This window comes from Mytilus galloprovincialis, chromosome 2 (genome assembly GCF_965363235.1).
Source record: "Mytilus galloprovincialis chromosome 2, xbMytGall1.hap1.1, whole genome shotgun sequence".
NCBI lineage: Eukaryota > Metazoa > Mollusca > Bivalvia > Mytilida > Mytilidae > Mytilus > Mytilus galloprovincialis.
The window spans coordinates 64,085,236-64,105,235 of record NC_134839.1 but is presented as its reverse complement, the minus strand read 5'-3'; the positions used below and the strand labels follow the sequence as shown (position 1 = coordinate 64,105,235).

At 31.0% G+C, this 20,000-nt stretch overlaps 1 protein-coding gene across 2 annotated transcripts in view; it reads left to right on the top strand.

Moving 5' to 3' along the window:
* The window catches only part of LOC143062356 (peroxidasin homolog), a 28,321-nt gene extending 12,172 nt beyond the window's left edge, over positions 1-16,149 (top strand). The window contains exons 3-9 of one of the 2 annotated variants that reach the window (XM_076234067.1): positions 1,282-1,590; positions 3,931-4,233; positions 5,499-5,801; positions 11,615-11,935; positions 12,563-12,625; positions 14,546-14,593; positions 15,692-16,149. In XM_076234067.1, coding sequence (XP_076090182.1) covers positions 1,282-1,590; positions 3,931-4,233; positions 5,499-5,801; positions 11,615-11,935; positions 12,563-12,625; positions 14,546-14,593; positions 15,692-15,981 — 1,637 coding nt within the window. In that variant the 3' untranslated portion in view covers positions 15,982-16,149. The remainder of the gene's footprint in view (positions 1-1,281; positions 1,591-3,930; positions 4,234-5,498; positions 5,802-11,614; positions 11,936-12,562; positions 12,626-14,545; positions 14,594-15,691) is intronic. The other variant, XM_076234068.1, reaches the window with a different exon arrangement.
* Positions 16,150-20,000: the final 3,851 nt, after the last annotated feature.

Genomic DNA, 20,000 nt, shown 5'->3' with positions numbered 1-20,000 from the left:
TTATTGTATTCTAGTTGTTCTTTAAAGTGTTAAGTCGTTCGTTTGATTTTCTGAATTACACAAAATACATAAAAACTGGTAGTCACTTCTTGTGAGCTAAACATACAATACTATGACATTAGACTAAAAACTAACTGGCCAAAATATATGGTTTGGTAAAGTGAAATGTGTGTTTCTGTGAAATGTATGTACCTTTTGAGTCCAGAAAAATCCTTCAGACATATCAAAATATGTAAAGTGCTATTTTATAATTACATTAAATTTAAATTGTATTACTAAAAAACATATGTTTCAACTACATTTGTTAATTTGTTATGATCCATCAAAATAGAGAAAAATTACAAAAAAGAATTATGTTACTAATATTGTATATATAAAAGTAGCACCGTCTCATTATTGTGTTTAATGATGTACATGTACATCCCTTTACATGTTAAAAAAAATATTTCCGTAAAAACAACATTTTTACTATTAACGTCATTCGAAAAGAAATCGTGATATTGGATTCCAAAATATTTGAATAAAAATTTATTTGCTGAATGTAGATTCGCATGGCGGTAAATAGTTTTAAAAGAGACGCTTACTTCGTCGATGTACCCAGTTTTGTACCTTTTTGTTTTTATGTGAATCCCTCGGAAAGAGATTGTTATTTTTATTTCTGTTTTTAATTGATAGATGAGTTTTGAACATCGGTAAACTAATGCTGCATATTTTTTGATTTCATAAAACAATTTTAATATCAAGATATTACATTAAATTAAACATAGGAAAATGCATTTTATTCAATCTGAAATGTTACGCCGGACATGCAATTATCATTTTGTAAAAAAAAAATTTTACCAATGTTAAGTTCTTATACTTCTCTTGAAATAGAATGGTCTTAAGAAAATCACTATTTTAAATTCAAATCGAAAGCTTTCACCAGTGACTAAACTCACAGTATAATATTAAAAAAAATATTAATTCAGCGGACGACCATTTAGTAACTTGGGAGGGGGAGATGGCAGGATTATTTGTTTTGGGTGGTTTTTTTTTCTTTTTTTTCTGGATCATGAGGACAGATTCAAAACTGCATTTATTGCATCCGTATGAGAAATATAGGTTATAATGGGAAAATGTATATGTTAAATCACTCACACAAATCAAAAGTGAGGTAAATGTTCATGAGACAATATTCCTCAAATGAAATGACTGTTTTGAGACATTTGTTTGAACATTGAAAGTAAAGAAATTTTGTTTGTTAAAACATTACTTATTGTTTTACCGATATTTTCAATATAGATTATCCAATAGTAACTCGTGAGAAAAATACATATGACGTCATCACCGGGAGGGCTGTTACACTAAAATGCACAATTGACTCTTCACATCACGAAGTAGAAGTCATTCAATGGAAGAAAGAAAATGTACAAATATATGATGGAAGCAAATACGTTATTTCTGAAAATGCTATAGACGAGGAAAGTGGAGAGACAACTTTAACAATTAATAACGTACAGACTTCAGACATTGCAGATTACTCCTGCCATGTAGAAAACCAGGACGGTTGGGGAAATAGTGAAGCTATTACTCTTAATATACATGCACTTCGTAAGTAGTTTGTATTATGCAAATTTTATATATTTTTTCGAAAAATGTAGTATGCTCATTAATTTTGTCTTTCGTAATGAGATATCGATAATGTCCTTAAGTTATTAAATTAATCTGAACTCCAAACACTTTTTATTTTGATACGTTTTTCACATAAAAGTCGAGCTATGGTAAATTGCAAGACAATGTAGTAGAAAGATAGTGCATTTTCCTTGTCAGAAAAATTTAAACAGAAGTCGTCACATATTTTCGCTTAATCTTAAAAAAAAATGTTTGCATGAAACTGCACATTTTAAATAGAGAATTTTACACTATTTGGAGATCGCAATTACAATTAAGAAAATTTTCAACTAATTTGTTTTACGTGTTTTGCTTGAAAGTTAAGATTTGTATTATATTACCTCAAGGGTGACAGGGAAATAGAAATAAGGTCACTACAGATCTTCTTCCGAATCAAGTTCAAGCCCTTGACAAAGTGAGGTGTCAGTTTGGCTACGCGGGATGAACAAATACGCTAGCACGTCCGGTCAGAATGGGGACGTTAAAACCGATGTTTCATATAGAAAGAGTGCACGATAAGAACCGTTGTAACCCCTTTTTGAGAGGTCCATAGGGCTGCTGTCATGCAAAATTTCTGTTTCTATCAAATTTACCAAAACTGTTCAGTGTCCTGTTTTACCACCTATTGTATTTATTATTATTGTATTCTCGTCCTTAACACTGCCACTGGACGTTATGTTACCAACATTCAATCAATTATTACTTTGGTTACATATATGATATCTTTTATTTTTGATAATTACGTCTTATAATTTTGAACGGATTGTTAAAAAAATAATTCATGGCAGCCATAGATTTTTACACTATTCCATCATTGGTTGGGCATTTATATTCCATTATTTCATCCCGAACGATAGTGATAGCTGAAATACGAATATAAATTCCCAATCCATGGTTAAATGAAAACAAATCTACGGCTGCCATGAATTATTTCGATTCTAATAGGAGAATTTTGTAATTTTGTTAAACTAGAAAGCCCTATATACAAGATACTGTTTCGTGTTATCCCTGTATGATAATATTAGTAATTATATATTATTCAATAATAAATTAAAATAAAACTCACATTTTTCACCTTATATGTTCTCTCAATGTAATTTAATTACATTCTGAGCACTATGAAAACTTATAAACGACCGATGTTTACATTTGATGTCGAAAACATACAAATGATGTCATCTGGTTTAGATGCCATTCAAAGACGATAATATCATTTCGCCAAATTTTCTTACTATGAACTTTCAAACCGCAAAATGAAATGAAATGGACTGATTTGTTAAATTTTCTTTAGAATAGAAGTAGCTGTAATATATCTGAATCTTGACCTATGTAAACTATTGGTTTTGGTGTCGCAAATGAGAATACCTGGTATTATAAATAAGTTGTAACACGGAGCAGCCAGGTTGTTTATTTATGCGCTTGCACTAAAAGTAGATATACTATGATTCTACTGGTACATGTAGCCGATATAGGTCGTCATATTAGAATTTGGATTATGCAACCGTACATACAACGCTTGCATCGACGGCTGAGAAACATGTCAATGTAATATATCATGCGCATGATATTACTGTTTTTTTTCAACAAAAGGTTCAGTGACACAACCTACATGAAAGGCACAATAACAAATAATGACTTTTTATCCAACTTGTAAGAACGTATAAGATTTTGTTTAAGTATCAGAAAATGTGGTTTATTGGCCCCAAAAATAATATTACACGGAAAAGGGTCGCAATGGCATTTCGATTGATTTTTTACTGAGTTTGGTAGCTGTAGCTTTCATGTATATTGCTTATATGCGTTTTGGGTTGTTTCTTTGTTACATTATTGTTTGTTTTTATAGTGAATAAGATTATAATACAATGTTAACTGGTATATCCCTATTTTGACATTTTTACTTATTATGTCTATTTTGTGCACACATTTTTGGCAATATAATGGACTTTTTTGCGACTGTCATACAAGTGAGAGGTTTAGAGACCTATAAAACCAGGTTAAATCCACCATTTTGTATATACAAAAAGGCCCGTACCAAGTCAGGGAGATGATAGTTGTTATCCATTCGTTTGATGTGTTTTATATTTTGATTTTGTCATTTTATTAAGGACTGTCCATTATGAATTTTCGACGGAGCTCGATTTTCCTTTTGCATCACTGTTATGATTTGTCTATGTCTTGCTGTGTTTAGAGTTCGTATAGATTACATGTATATGTAATTTTAATTAAAGTTAAAATGCAATGCCAAAAACAGATATCTTGTTTATACCTTGATATTATTAGATCTTCCATCCATATCGCTACCAACAACATACAACGCTAACATCGGAGACTCAATATCATTTCAATGTACAATATCATCACCACACCATGTAATTACTGCTATTTCTTGGACTAAAGGATCAGTAACACTATCTGCAGGCGCCAAATATACAATAGCAAATAATGGCTTAAGTCAGAATAACGGAGTGCCGACAATAACAATAAACAATATACAGACATCCGACAGTGGAATATACAATTGTTATGGTGAGAATCAGGACGGTCAGACTAAAAGTCTAGATATAACTCTCCATATAAAGGAACGTAAGTAAATTATATGTAACAAGACCTCTTTTTTTTATATAAAACAAATGTGCCTTTTGTTATTTTATAATTAGTTTTTGTTTGATTCAATTAGTTATGACACATTTAAATAAAAAGAAAATATGGTGTTATGTGATAGAGATTTCAACCCTTTTTAAAAATTTCAAAATTCCCGTGATGCGTCGAAGCTTTGGTACCTGAACCGTGTATTTGGTTTGTCTCTACAGAACATTGAACAAAATAATCAAATTTGCTTCCATGTAATCGCATGTACATTTTACGCATAAATCTAAATATTGACATGAGAAGAACGTTAATATATATAATGTATTTTCATATATTAATTCAACTTGTAAGACATGATACATCATATTTTATTCAACCTGCAAGAATCAAAAAAAAATTGTGAATAACCCTGCAAAGAATATTACACGTAAGAGGATTACAATTGTATTTCTATTGATTTTTAACTGACTTGTTAGATGTAGCGTATATGTGTATTGCATGACAGTAACAATTTGTTAACCTCGTGAAGTGTTTAGGTTAAATAAGATGTAAGCCTCAAATATGCGACCGGCCTGAAATATATATTCTTTACGCAAATCTATGTCTTTTTTAACATTGCATCATAGACATTCCTAATATATGTCTTTTTAATATATGTCTTCTATTTTCTAAAATCTATGTTCTGTATTGTCTCTAATCGATGTCCTTTATGAACTCATATCTATGGCTATTTTGGTATAAAACCTATGTCCTTGATCGAAATGATGTATTGTAAGACATAAAATAATTATACACTATAAAATTGAGAAAGGAAATGGGGAATGTGTCAAAGCGACAAAAATCCGACCATAGAGCAGACAACAGCCGAAGGCCATCAATGGGTCTTCAATGTAGCATGTAGAACTTGTAAGCACACACATTGAGAACACATCCCAACTGATCATTGAATTATGGGAATTGACCTAAAAAAAACAAAAATCATATAAGGCCGTACTTATAAGACGTGCATACATTTGCGCATGTTAAACACACTGGAAATAGATCTTTTTTTAAAGGACACAGATTTGAGGCCGTATCTTTTTTAACGAACACAGATTAGCGATTGACGTCACGATGGGACACAGCTTTGAGAAACGGCGACTGATTTGAGGCCGTCCATAGATCTTAGGTTTACATATACATATAATATATTAAAATTTTGATAGATCTGACGATACTATACCCAAATAAACATGTTGTTTTTATATTATCTATTTAAGATTTTCCATCAATATCGGTACAAACAACATACAACGCTAACATTGGAGACTCAGAGACATTTCAATGTACAATATCATCACCAGCACATGTAATTACTGCTATTTCGTGGACTAAAGGATCAGTGACACTAACTGCAGACACAAAATATACAATAACAAATAATGGCTTAAATCAGAATAACGGAGTGCCGACAATAACAATAAATAATATACAATCATCCGACAGTGGACTATACAATTGTTATAGTGAGAATCAGGACGGTCAGACTAAGAGTTCAGATATAACTCTCCATGTAAAGGAACGTAAGTAAATTATATGAAACAAATAAAGTAGTAATTCATATTAAAAAAACACTGCTTTTTTTTTGGCTCGTCTGGTCCAATGGGCCAAGTGAGCTTTACTCATCACTTGGCGTCCGTCGTCCGTCAAACGTCGTCCGTAACTTTTACACAAATCTTCTTCTCTGTAACTACTAAGTCAAATTTAACTAAACTTTGTCTCAATCATCATTGGGATATTTTATTTAACACATGTGTCCGATGACCCAACCAATCAACCAAGATGGCTGCCATGGCTAAAAATAGAGCATAGGGGTCAAATGTAGATTGTGGCTTATTTCTCTGAAACCCTATAATAAAGACCAAATCTGACATGAGTAAATTGTTAATTAGGTCAAGAGCTATATATGCTCTGATGTTGTTAGACAAATCGGACAACCCGTTGTTGGGTTGCTGCCACTGAATTGGTAATTTTAAGGACATTTTGTAGTTTTTGGTTATTATCTAGAATATTACTATAGATAGAGAAAAACTGCAAACAGCAATATTGTTCAGCAAAGTAAGATCTAAAAAAAAGTCAACATGACCAAAATTATCAATTTATCCTATAAGGAGTTATTGCTCTTTAAAGTCAAATTAAAAAAAAACTGTAATCTTTTGATAACTTGGTCATAATCAGCATTAAACAAATGTTAGAGTATCTTGTTTAAAAATTTTGTCCGATGCCACTGTCTAACAATATCAGGGCAAAATGGCAGACATGGTTTAAAATAGAACATAGGAGTAAAATGCAGTTTTTGACTTATATCTCTGAAACTAAAGCAAAGAATAACGGTTGCATTATTTCATGCATCAATTGTAAATAAAAATATCAGGTGAGCGACATTGGCTCTTTGGAGCCTCTAGTTAAATTTTTACTGGGTTTTTGTCTTAATTAATTAGTACTGACACATTAAACATAAAAATATGTGGTTATGTGAAAGTAATGTTAATCCTCCTTTAAAAAAAATACACAAACAAAACGTTTATGTAAACATTCATAATTATAGTTCGCCTTACTGCTTAAGGGGGCTCCTGGGTATAAATCTTTTTTTTCCCTAATATAGGATTTCACTATATTTTTTTTATAAATGAACTTTATCCTATACTTAATAGAAAAATGAAATAAAAAAAAAATGGAGTCACCGTTCATTTAAGCTCACAATATGTCTCCGGAAAAAGCATACATTTTTGTTAATGTCCTTTTTTTTGTTGCACTAATAGGCGAAATTGAGGTAATATCGAAATAAAAAAGAACCTAATTACAGAAATCGCTGAAATTTTACAATTATTTAGTTTATGTATAGCTTATTTGAAAACAATAATAAAAAATATTGGTCACCGATGAGTTAAAAAAGATATTTAAAATTTAATGCCAAAAAATGGCAGTTTTGCACCAAAGGGAGATAATTTGGAGCTTTTTCAATGATATAAACATTTTAAAAGTCGTCTGGGCCAAACTGAATCGATTTTTTTTGGTTGATTTTTGTACCAAATCATAAAGTAATAACTAATAGTGTAATATAAAAAAATTCTAATAAAAAAATAAAGGTTTATTTTTTCCTGAATTTTTTGTACCCACGAACCTCCTTAAACAAGGATTTTCGTTCGGATACTTTTTTTTATCGAAATAGCGTCGATAGTCAGCTCATTTGACTTGTATTGTCTTACTTATTCAGATTTTTTTGAATTCTTGCATATCATTTTTTTCTTAATATCAGACTATTTGGTGGAAAGATTAAAACAAATGCTGTGAAATAAGGTGATCAATTCTAATATTACGTCCTTCAAACGCTTTGAGTACATAACCGTGGTAAAATATGAATATATTGTTTGGGCTGTTCTGATCTTACTCCCACGTCATATGCGTTTTATGAATGAGCTACCCGACGTCATAGAACGATGACATCAGAGTATATGCATTTTACGGGAACATACACGTTTGTAAAACCGAAAATCACCACTACAAAAAAAACGAAAACAAACGATGCGAAAATGGGTTATATACCATTTTTGTATACATATCAGACATATCAGTAAAATAATCATTTAGATTCATCCAAACCTATCTAAATATGTTATTGTAAATAGTTTAAGCAGGTCACTAATTCAGTTTTCCCCGTTCTTTTGCGTCAATTTGATAGTGCGTTTATTTATTGGAACAGCAGATAATGCCTTCACCTAGAGCACTTCGATCCATAACAATTGCTGTATTTGTCCTACTAGAATCGAAATAATTCATGGGGGCTTGAATATATCGTGATTTTACCACGGGTTGGCCCTTTATAACAAATATTTTACCTTGAGCGATAAAGGGGCAACACGTGGTAAAATCACGATATATTCAAGCCCCTATGAATTATTTATTAAGTATTTTCTCATTTCCTATTATTGACTAACTTCATGTTATTGTAAATCGGCTGTATCACATCAAGCGATTGTACCAATTACACAACAAGAAAAATAAATCATACTTTGTATACGACGAGAGTAAAAGACCAACCAGCGAAACCCAAAACAAATATTATTATATGGTGAGGATACAGATAATGAGCGCCTACCTCTGCTACTTTATTTTGACAGTCTTTCAATTGGGGTGTTCAGCTTATACAAGTGTAATATATTTCATGAGACAACTTTACAATACAACTAGTTGCTCATTTGACTGTTAATGAACCAAAAACACCATTGTTCAAAACCCTACAGGTCTATAGATGTACACTGATACATGATTGGGTGTAGTGTTGTCTCATTGGTAATCATACCTCATCGTCTTTTTTTTATATTTCAAAATAACGAATGGAGTAAGTTTAGTTCTTGATAATTATTGAATGTTTTGTTGACCTAAATCAATCTCATTTTACTTGGTCATATTTTTCAACAAATATTAAATATTTTCACACTGAATATTGTAATTAAACCACCGCTGTAGGTAATACACGTTGATTTTATAATACATTATGGTCTCGAAGTATAGATTCTAGATACTAAAGTTGCTTATCATCTTAATTACATGTTAACGTGTTCTGTTATTGGTCTTGTTAATTATTTTTACCTTTTCCTTTGGAGTCTATCTCGGTAATATCCTATTGTCGTGGCTCGGTACTTATGCATCCCGCCATTGTGTTGTTGTCATGGGGATATTTTGGTGTTTTTGTCTTTTAGTGTTGCCTATTTTCTTTGATTATATGCCTTATCATAACATTTTCTTTGTTTTACTATTATTAAAGACTATAAGACAATGTTGACTGCTGAACCCTATTTTGACATTTTGACCTATTGTGTCTCTTTGTTTTGTTCACACATTGTTGTCAATATACTTGAATTCTATGAGACTGTCACACCAGAGAGAGGGATATAACTAGATATAACTTAATTTTGGATGTAACACGTCTTCTGATAGGCTGGCGTCGTTTTGTTTATCATATCATAGACACAATTTTGTCATGTGACCATGACGTCATCAACTTTTTTTCATGATTTACGCCGGTTCAAAATGGAATTTAAAATTAAATTCTAAGAAATAACTGTAATGTTTTGTCAGTCTATTCGAAATACCATAAAAAAAATGTTGTGCACACTGTCAAATAATCCGCTACTCACGTTATTTAGTGTGCACAACATTTTTTATGTTATTTCTTCATAGACAGAAAATATTACAGTCATTCTTTAAATAAAATTAGGTTTAAACAACATTCTACATAAGGGTATGCTTGTACCAAGTCAGAAATATGACAGTTGTTTTCAATTCGTTAGATGTGTTAATCTTTTGATTTTGCCATTTGTTAATGAATTTTCTGATTTGAATTTTCATCGGAGTTTGGTCTTTTTGTTGATTTTACTTTTCACAATTTTTTATACGAAATATATATAAATAAAGTCTAACATTTACTTAAATTAAGAGTATCAATTATTATAATGTATTCAAGTTTATTCCCAGTATAAATCAGAAAAGTTAACTAAAGTATAAAAATATGGACTTCCCGGGACTTCTTGAATCAGAGATAAATGTCAATAATAAAACACATCCGTTTAACAGTGCGATGACTTCAAAACCAATATTCAGTGTGCTCTGAATTTAGAGATTAATGTAATGTCTCGTGTGGAGATATCGTCGTTGGTCCCTCTCCCTTACTTCGAAATAAAAAATTGAGTTGTGTTAATCGGTTTGTACTTACATAAAGGTCATTTAACCAATGGTGATTACTTTTGTGATGTCTTATGGTTACATAAGAGCCAATTATCGTTCCGCAATTTTGAATTCCTTGTCGCTTGATATATCTAAACAACTTATTTAAGTACGAGGGTTGCATTTGAAGCAGGATCTGTGTACCTTTCTGGAGTACCTGAGTTCACTAACGGCTTTTGTTGGTGGTCGTGATAACCAGCCTTCGTATTTTATGTTGGGCTTCGTATACTGTAGTTTGTCTTTTTGTCTTTTTCTTCTATTTGTTTTGGAATGGCGTTGATAATTTATTTTCGTCTTATGGGTTTGAATGTCCCTTTTGTTATCTGTCGCCTCTTTTCTAATATGTTCTTGTTTTGGGCATCAAAAATGCAATAAATAATTTAGGGGTATATCAGTAAAAAAAATAGTAAATATAACACAAAAAGAACGATTTCTAACAGTACAAAATCCTATTATTTGAATAAAAAACATTGAATGACAGATTAAAGAATATCATAATAAAGTCGAAGACATTCACAGGCTGTAAAAAAGATAAGTCATTAAAATTAATCCATCTTTGCTCAGTTTTATTAATTTAATTATTTGAACATGTTGGTTTCCTTTGTTCTAATATGCATGAATTGTTTACTAGTTTTTATTAGTTTTCAGTAACTGCGAGTACTCTCAGATCTATATTTAGTGTCATTTTATTGTGTGGATGTATAAGGGCCCTGCTACGTCTACTCTGTGTTTTAATTTTGTATGATGTGTTTCTGGTTTGTATCGATCTGATGAGTTAAGCACTTTAATCATCGAGGTTTAAAGTTTTTCTTATGTTGTACTGGTATTGTCTCAGGTTACAGAGAAGATTGGGCCGAGTTCAAAATAGTTTAACCATGCCACATTATGTATGTGTCCGTCCCAAGTCAGGTGCTTGCAATTCAGAGGTTGTAGTCTGTTACCGTATATCACATTTGTTTTTAATTTTTTTATATATATAAATCAGGCTGTTACTTTTGTTCGTTGATTTGTTTTAATTTTGTCATTTCGAAACCTTTTATAGCTGACTATGCAGTATGGGTTTAACTCATAATTAAAGGCTTCTAATTTTTATATTGAAACATAATAATGTCATAGATTGTATATTTTTTATAATAAAATAAAAACGTTAAAGATAATGTTAAAATCTTAAAAATCTATAAAATATTAACATTGCTTACCTGCTTAAATTTAAATTTCAATGAAAAATTTGAATTAGGACAAGCAAAGCAAAAATTTTTCTTGTAATCATGCATCAGCTACCACAGTCAGCCAATCACAAAAGGTTTTGAATTACTTTCACGATTTCAATATTTAGGATCGAAAAATATGTGTTTATAATTTTGAATTTTGATTTTAATAACTAAATGGATTAAGGACATTCTAACACAAAACTTGTGTAGGAAGATGAACCTTGTTATTTTTCAACAATTTAACTAGTATTATTCTTTTGTATGTTTCTCAAGGTCATAATGCTTTTCAATGTTTAATTTTTATACATTTTTTGGATTTAAAACAATTGGTCTTGAGTTTTGCTGTTATTGGTTAATCTAGAAATATTTTTAAAGTATAATTTTCATTTAATATTTAGATATTCCAATCGTATCCATACTACCAACATCAGTAGCTAACACTATCATCGGAGGTTCCGTGACATTGACATGCACAATTACGTCATCAGTGCATCCACTTACTAGTGTTTCCTGGACGAAAAACATTGCTGGGGTATCACAGATACTTTCTACAAATGTTTTAAAATACACAGTAGTTACTTTAGGTTTAAATCAAAATAGTGGATCTGCAACACTCCTAATTAATGGTTTATCGTCATCAGATGAAGCAAATTACTTTTGTATTGCTGAAAACGAAGATGGAGTTGCCAGTTCATCTACTACTCTTCAAATAACAGCACGTAAGAATAATCATCGAAATATCCTACTGTTATGTGCTAAACTAAGCGGCATTTAAAACAAAATTCGATTAAATGCAAATAGCGAAATGTTCTGTCACTTCACAAATATTTTGAATTACTCTAATTATTAAAGTGTGGTTACACTATGCGTTTCAATTTGATTGGACATAATCAGATCAGACAAAGGGTTTATACTGGTATTGTTTTTATCAATACGAAACCATTCGTTATGGCATTGTACTTAAAATAAACGTAAGCTATAGAATCAAAGAACATTGTAAAAGGGCTTTAAAGTGCGCAGCAATTAACTTTTACAACTGCAATACTATGTGTTAAACGTTTAAATCATAATCACATATACCAAATTTTAATCTTGAAACGTCTATTAAGGAATTCATGCAAATAAAGGATATAACAGTATATCATGGGGCACCAAGAATGGACTAAGGGCTAGTTAACAGAAACATATATTGATAAGGGACTTTCCTTAGAAAAATTATTTTTGTAAGTTTGATGACATACCAAGGGATTTTCAAAACCAATTCTTGAAGAAGACTGAAATAAGTACAAATAAACGTGGTTTTTTTCTTTCGTTATGATGATTTATAATCTATTTCAATTTTACAGAAACGACAACAGAAATTACAACTGAAGAAACAACAACACTTTCACAGACAACCACTGCAACTGGTAATTAGAATTAGTAATTTTAGAACTGTTATTCAGCTTATTTTAGACAATGTCTCAAAACGCTAATTTTCAATATTGTAAAAGATTTTATTGTTTATTACTTTAACAATGTTGTATCTAGACGTTTAGTTTGTAATTGATCTAGTAGTATATCTTGGTCTGTTATAATGTTACTGCGTCTGTAGTGATTTGAAGTACTTTTCCTCGGAACGGTCGAATGCAAAACAAACATTTGCAAGCCATGCATGTTTGAATCAGTAGAAACATTTTGAGCTTCATAATAAAAAGTTATAATGCAATTATTTTGTATCAATTGTGTTGATTGGATGAGAGTTAGCCTACAATACTATATCTCCTTGTTGGTAACTAAGGAAGCCGACATTTTGAGTTGCGGAATATATTGACATGTAATTTCTACAATAATTAGCAAATACCTCACTTGTTGCACCTAGAAATCTACTTTTTATCAAAATTTATTACATTCTGAAGCGGCCAATTAAGATACCAGAAAACGCCAGGTGTTGACGTTTGACGTCGAAGGCATACATATAACGTCATCTAGTATAGGGGCCAAAGAAGATAACATCATTGCGCGAAATTTTCTTTAATAAAAATTTTACACTGAAATAATGTTGGAAATTGAATTATGTACTTGGTTTGCATTAGAATAGAGATAACTGTATTGTGTTTGAAGCTATGCGGAATTCCATCGGTAGTTTTATTTCGCAAATACCCGTTTACCTATCTCCGATATGCGTTGTCATGTAAACTAAATTTGCGAGTAAGTAAAACTACAGATGGACGTCCGCAAGGCTTCAAATACAATACAATTATCTCTTAAATGGCAGTTAGGAAAACAACCAAAATCACTTAAGGTTTACATTACTTGAAGGACTTAGAATCTAAGTTCTTTAGAAATTTTGTCATTGCTCAACTCGGAATTTAAGAACACAGACAACCGGCATTAGTACAGACTAGGTCGCAGTCTTGAAGTTGACTGCTCCATAGGCTTATATACAAAGAAAGCTTTTAAAATTAAAAAGTAAAAATGCTACATAGAACATTTTATCATATTCATTTCATGGATGAAGTAATGTGAAATTGTTCATGCCACAAGGAATAAAAAGTTATGTTACCCTGAAGATAAATTTTTATTCTACTGCTGTTTGCTGTTTTTAGTAGGCCGCACCTCATTAAACATGATATCCTTTCACTTTCCTGGAATGATATCCCCCAAAAAGTTTTTTTTTCTAAATCTGTATAATGTTTTATTTGCTTTAGTTAAGAGCAAAAATTTAGTCCAGAAAAATATTTAAAAAAATGGACTATTTTATCACGCACCGGAAACTTGAATTATTATACAAGACTGGTACCACTGTTGCTAGAAAAAGAAAATAGCACTTTATAAATAGTATGCATTCAATGGGAGTTTCTTGGTTTACCATCACAATACAATACAAGAATATATAGAAAAAAACCTAGATAAAATATGTAGTAAATCATTTCAGTCTACCATTAGTGGTATCCTCCAAGTGCTAGTAAATTGAAACAACACTATATAAATGCCTCAGACACTTTTAAGACGACAAGTATCCCAGTATGTGTAATGATATAAAAGGATTGGAAAGACAGACAGTAGTTCGGTAATCCAATGAAATGGACCGGTCACTGCTTTTAGGGATTCCTATTTTAAGGTGATGTATGGGGTGCTCTGGATTCATTTGTTTTTCAGTTTGTTAAAACGTTTAGATCATTGCTTGAGAAAAAGCAACAAGTTGGATTAAGATACGTATGAATGAGGAACTTGCATTTTTATTGACATATGTATTGAAAAGATTTTTTATAGACAAATAATTTCTTCGTCGATATATTAAACTACATGATGTAAACCAGTATTTAAATGACAGATATTTTTTGTAGGAGGTTCTTGTAAATGTCATTCTGAAACAATATGCACCGCCTTGAAAGGTAAGGTCTATTCTTTATCAACTACTGTTTCTGTTTCTAACATTGACGTTGAGCAAAGTGTCTATACACATTTTTTTTATGTAGATTTTTAATGAAAGAAAAGCATTTTTTTGCCGCACCATTCAAGTGCACCAGTGTAAGGTGAACATTGTGTTCTATATATGGACACCGATGATTGTCAAACTCAAGGGTCTAGCTTTCAAATCTATGGACTCAAATTTGTAAATTTTTTGACAATATATTAAAAAAAAAACAGAATCACATACAGATACATCTTAAAGAAAAGATAAACGATATAAATAGGACATTCGACATCATGAGTCAAAAATAAACTGACAACGTCATGGCAAAATAATAACTGCAAAACACAAACAAAATAAATTAAAATACATTATATAAAACTAAAGACTGAGCAACACGTACCGAAAACCTGGGATTGATCTCTGGTGTTTCAGAAAATACAGATCCGGATCACATCAGATTCCCGTCGTGTTACTACTATACAATGGAATTAATAGGTAATATCAAGTGGTAAGGCATCACAAAATTGCGGAATGGTAATTGACTCTTGTCTGACCCTAAGACATCACCACATTTTAACCCATATGTTAAGTACCCTGAAACTTGACCGACGAAACATTTAAATGTTTTAATACAAGGGATAGATAAATGAAATAGTCGTTTACCGCCGTTCAATATTGATTAATAGGTGTAACTGAAACAAATCAGGGTCACAAACCAAAAGTAAGGGAAACATATCAAATAAAAGAGGAAAACACTGAACTACTTTTTTTTTAAATGGTGGGTTGAACCTGGTTTTATGGCTAGCCAAACCTCCCGCTGATATTAAAATGGAATAATATATCGCTAAAATGACAACACTACATTACATCAACAAGACTGCTACCGATATAAACAGCACAAACATTGAAAAATTATAAAGCACAAAAGAAAAACAAGTAGGATCCCTTTTTAAACAAAACTATGGGTGATATCAGGTGCTCCAGAAGGGTAAGCAAATTCTGCTCTAAATGGGGCACTGACATTTACAGAAAACACATATTTTCTTTTGACCTTTCTTTACTAATTTATTTCCAGGGTTTAGATGGGCTTACCTGAAGGATAGTAATCTAACATTTGAGGAAATAAAAGAAGAAATGAAAGAATACTTAGAAGAACTAAAATTTAATATGACTGTTGACAAAAAAACAACTACAGCTGCCATTAGACGAAAGATATCTGTACGTGACTTCAGAACATCTGCAGTTTCAGTAGGTGCCTCGGGGATAATACTACTTATTATACCGGCTGTTTTCATTTTTACCATTGATTTAACAAGATTTATACAGTACATTCAAAATCGGAAGAGAACCAATAAATACAAATAAATTTAAATCCTGTGTCAATTTCAATGTGCTTTATACATATTAAATTGTTAAATTTTATATTCATTCATGAATGTTACTTTTCTTAAATCAATCAGAGAAGGCATTCTGATCATGCTTTTAATCAATGTTGAATATCTTTTGTATAGGTTAGAAAATAATCTATAATCTTGGTATCATAAAATTGAGAATGGAAATGGGGAATCAGACTGAATGTTGGTTTGTACCGCTGTTCCGTCATTTTCAACGTTAACTTTTTTATTCGTTCTTTTGTAATATTGGTAGAATGACATAAAATGTTATCCCCACAGGCATGACAGACAAACAAGTGTAAAATAAAATTTAAAATATCTTGGTCTCTATGATTCATATTTAACGCATAAGCCAATTTTTTTAAATCATATAAAAAAGAAGAAGTGGTATGATTGCCAATGAGACAACTGTCCACAAGAGACCAAAATGACACAGACATTAAAAACTGTCGATTTATTTTAGATTAACTTTCTTTAAACACTGTAAGATTTGACACATTTTATTGCAATGTTCCTTCAATCTTTATGCGTTTGCGTACATTACTGTGTCTATTTAATATGCAGATTGTTGTGATCTCCAAATTTTAAATGACGGCACAATTACCAAAAATTCGTTTACAACTGAGAGACATGTATATCAATTTCTCTAATTCTTCGTAGATTTATCCCTTTCTGCACCCATTGTATAAAAAAAATTAATCAACCTATTGTGACGGCACGAAAAAAGGCAACCATGTCTGATGACGTCACATGGAAAGAACACGTCTTTTTGCAGATCATTCGAAAAGAAGGAATAAGTTTGCGTGCAATACGATATTTATCCACTCTCGACAGTTAAATTTAAAATATTTAAAACGCTCGGCGAGTCTCGCGTTTTAAAATTGAAAATTTAACTGTCTCGAGTGGATATATATCGTATCACACTCGATGCAGTGGTAGAATCTATATTTTACAGTTAAATACAATTTATTGCAAACATTTTTGTGAACTTTTAATACAACTTGACAGTCTTAGTAAAATAGGAATATCCCATAAAAATTTCTTTTTTTACACTGATTATAAAAAAGGAACGAAAGAATTCCTTTCAAATTTTTTAATTGAGCTCTTGAAACTCCTTTCATTTTATTCTACTGGATGAAAATTCTGAACATTGTTCTTTTTTTTTTTTTTTTTTTTGCAACATCAATCATCGATCTGATAGCATAACGATTAGTGTTGTTATATTAAAGATTTCAAGTATTAAATACTTGTACTAAAAACCTAGTTCAACAAGTTTTTCCCTTGAAATAATTTCAAACTTATAAGATATCTTCGACAACCTCTATTGCACATATGCACATTAGGACATTTTCCCCTACTATGGATTAATTTGATTCTGATACTATGTATCTGTATTTCAATCCACCATTTCCTATATAGGATAATGCTTGAACCAATTCAGGAATATGAAAGTTGTTAATCATTTGTTTAATGTGATTGAACATTGATTTTGCCGTTTGATTAAGGAATTTCCGTTTTGAATTTTCCTCGGAGCTCGGTATTTTTGTGATATAACTTTTCACTTTAATTGTGGTAAACTTTTCCAACTCATTCAAAATACTAGGTACATAATTTGTACGCCAGATTCGGGTTTTGTCTACAAAAGACTCATCAGTGGCGTTCGAAATAAAATACAAACGTGCCAAAAAAGTACAAAATTGAAGTGTAAATAGGTATTGAATAAAGTTGTACCGCCCAGATTTTATTACATTTCTTCTTAAAAGATATAAGGTCCACATATCAGAAAGGCGGAAGAATGCTAGATACCTGGTAAACGATTTAACTTCGTCCATATTGTTTGTGTCAAATGAATTTACGTCTATCAATGCAATATGTATTGTTCTTTATTGTGTTTTTTAATATGTGTCTGTATTATATAAGCTATGCTAAGGTGATGGTGATTGTGTTAGACGTTTATATCAATTATTCAAACTGTTTTTAAATACATGAATTTGTATAAATAAACATATAGGGTTTTTATGTTAAGTTATAAATTCTATATTAGTTCTTACTTAAAGAAAGGAGATTAAAAATGTAGATTTGTATCATATTCCTTATACTTTTATCATGGAGTCTTTAACTATTATATTTTTTTTCGTAAAGGATTGTTTGTTTTTTATTATAAGGATAACTAGCTATTAATTCATTACAAAAGAGAAAGATATAGTATAAATCAGTATGACTCTTGGCACAATATTGTTACATCTATTATGTTGGTTTTTTTTCCAAGATCAAATAAACTCTTTATTTGACAGTGAATTCACTGTTGCGTCTAATTTTTCGTAAGTTTACTTATTCCAAGTAGCTCTAGGCAATATTTGGTTTGTGTCTAATGAATGTACATGAATGTCTTTCAATTGTCTATGTCTTCTAAATTGAGAATTTCATATACCGTTATCGTATTATCTCTACTAAGTTGTTGTTGGTGTATTTCAAATACCGTTATCGTATTAGCTCTACTAAGTTGTTGTTGGTGTATTTCATCTACCGTTATCGTATTAGCTCTACTAAGTTGTTGTTGGTGTATTTCATCTACCGTTATCGTATTAGCTCTACTAAGTTGATGTCGGTGTATTTCATCTACCGTTATCGTATTAGCTCTACTAAGTTGTTGTCGGTGTATTTCATCTACCGTTATCGTATTAGCTCTACTAATTTGTTGTTGGTGTATTTCATCTACCGTTATCGTATTAGCTCTACTAAGTTGTTGTTGGTGTATTTCATCTACCGTTATCGTATTAGCTCTACTAAGTTGTTGTTGGATTATTTCATCTACCGTTATCGTATTAGCTCTACTAAGTTGTTGTTGGTGTATTTCATCTACCGTTATCGTATTAGCTCTACTAAGTTGTTGTTGGTGTATTTCATCTACCGTTATAGTATTAGCTCTACTAAGTTGTTGTTGGTGTATTTCATCTACCGTTATCGTATTAGCTCTACTAAGTTGTTGTTGGTGTATTTCATCTACCGTTATCGTATTAGCTCTACTAAGTTGTTGTCGGTGTATTTCATCTACCGTTATCGTATTAGCTCTACTAAGTTATTGTAGGTGTATTTCATCTACCGTTATCGTATTAGCTATACTAAGTTGTTGCTGGTTGCGCTATATGTTAAGATCTTGTATCCATATATTTATAATTATTTTTATGTTTCGTGATAAGTACTATATAAGTTCTTGTATAAATTGGGAAAGCAACGATTATTGATTTGTAGTTTCTTAGAATTATATGCCTTTAATAATAAATATTTTCTCACAACGACTTAAAAATTAGAAAATAATATATTAAACCATTTATTCCACGCAAAAGAGAAAAACAAATGTAATAAAGCATAACTCTTATCACAGTGTTGTTATAGCTATTATTGTTTGTTTTATTTCAGAGATCAAATGAAGTCTCAATCGACTGTTAATCCATTGCAGCATTTGTTTTATTACTAAGTTTGTTTACTTGTTTCCAGTTTTTCTAGGGAATATTTTGTACTTTCATGACAGTAAAAAGAATTGATGATCGAATGATTGTGAGGAAAAGAAGTCTATTTTTTAAATGTTTTAACATGTCTGATGTCTTAATCAATTATTTTAATGAGAGTACTAATAGTCCTTTTCAACATCTTTCGACACCGACTTATGACACCTACAGTTTACAAGTAAAATGGATGGGTCGTCTCAAAGACAAAAAACATCATGATTATCAATACGTAACATATTGGATTGGCGGTTATATACTGTCTTGACTATATAGCTTCAGAATATATATCAACCAAATAAATAAATAAATGTATGTCTCTGTCATATAATATTCTTATTTTGTATGTATTTACACGACATTTTATGTTGAATTGATTAAAACAAATACAGCAACCATTCTGCATCCTGATCCGCTTTCTCTTCAATTTTATGATTAAGGTGGTATGGGTGTCTTCCTCCATCTTGGATTGTAAAAAACAGAG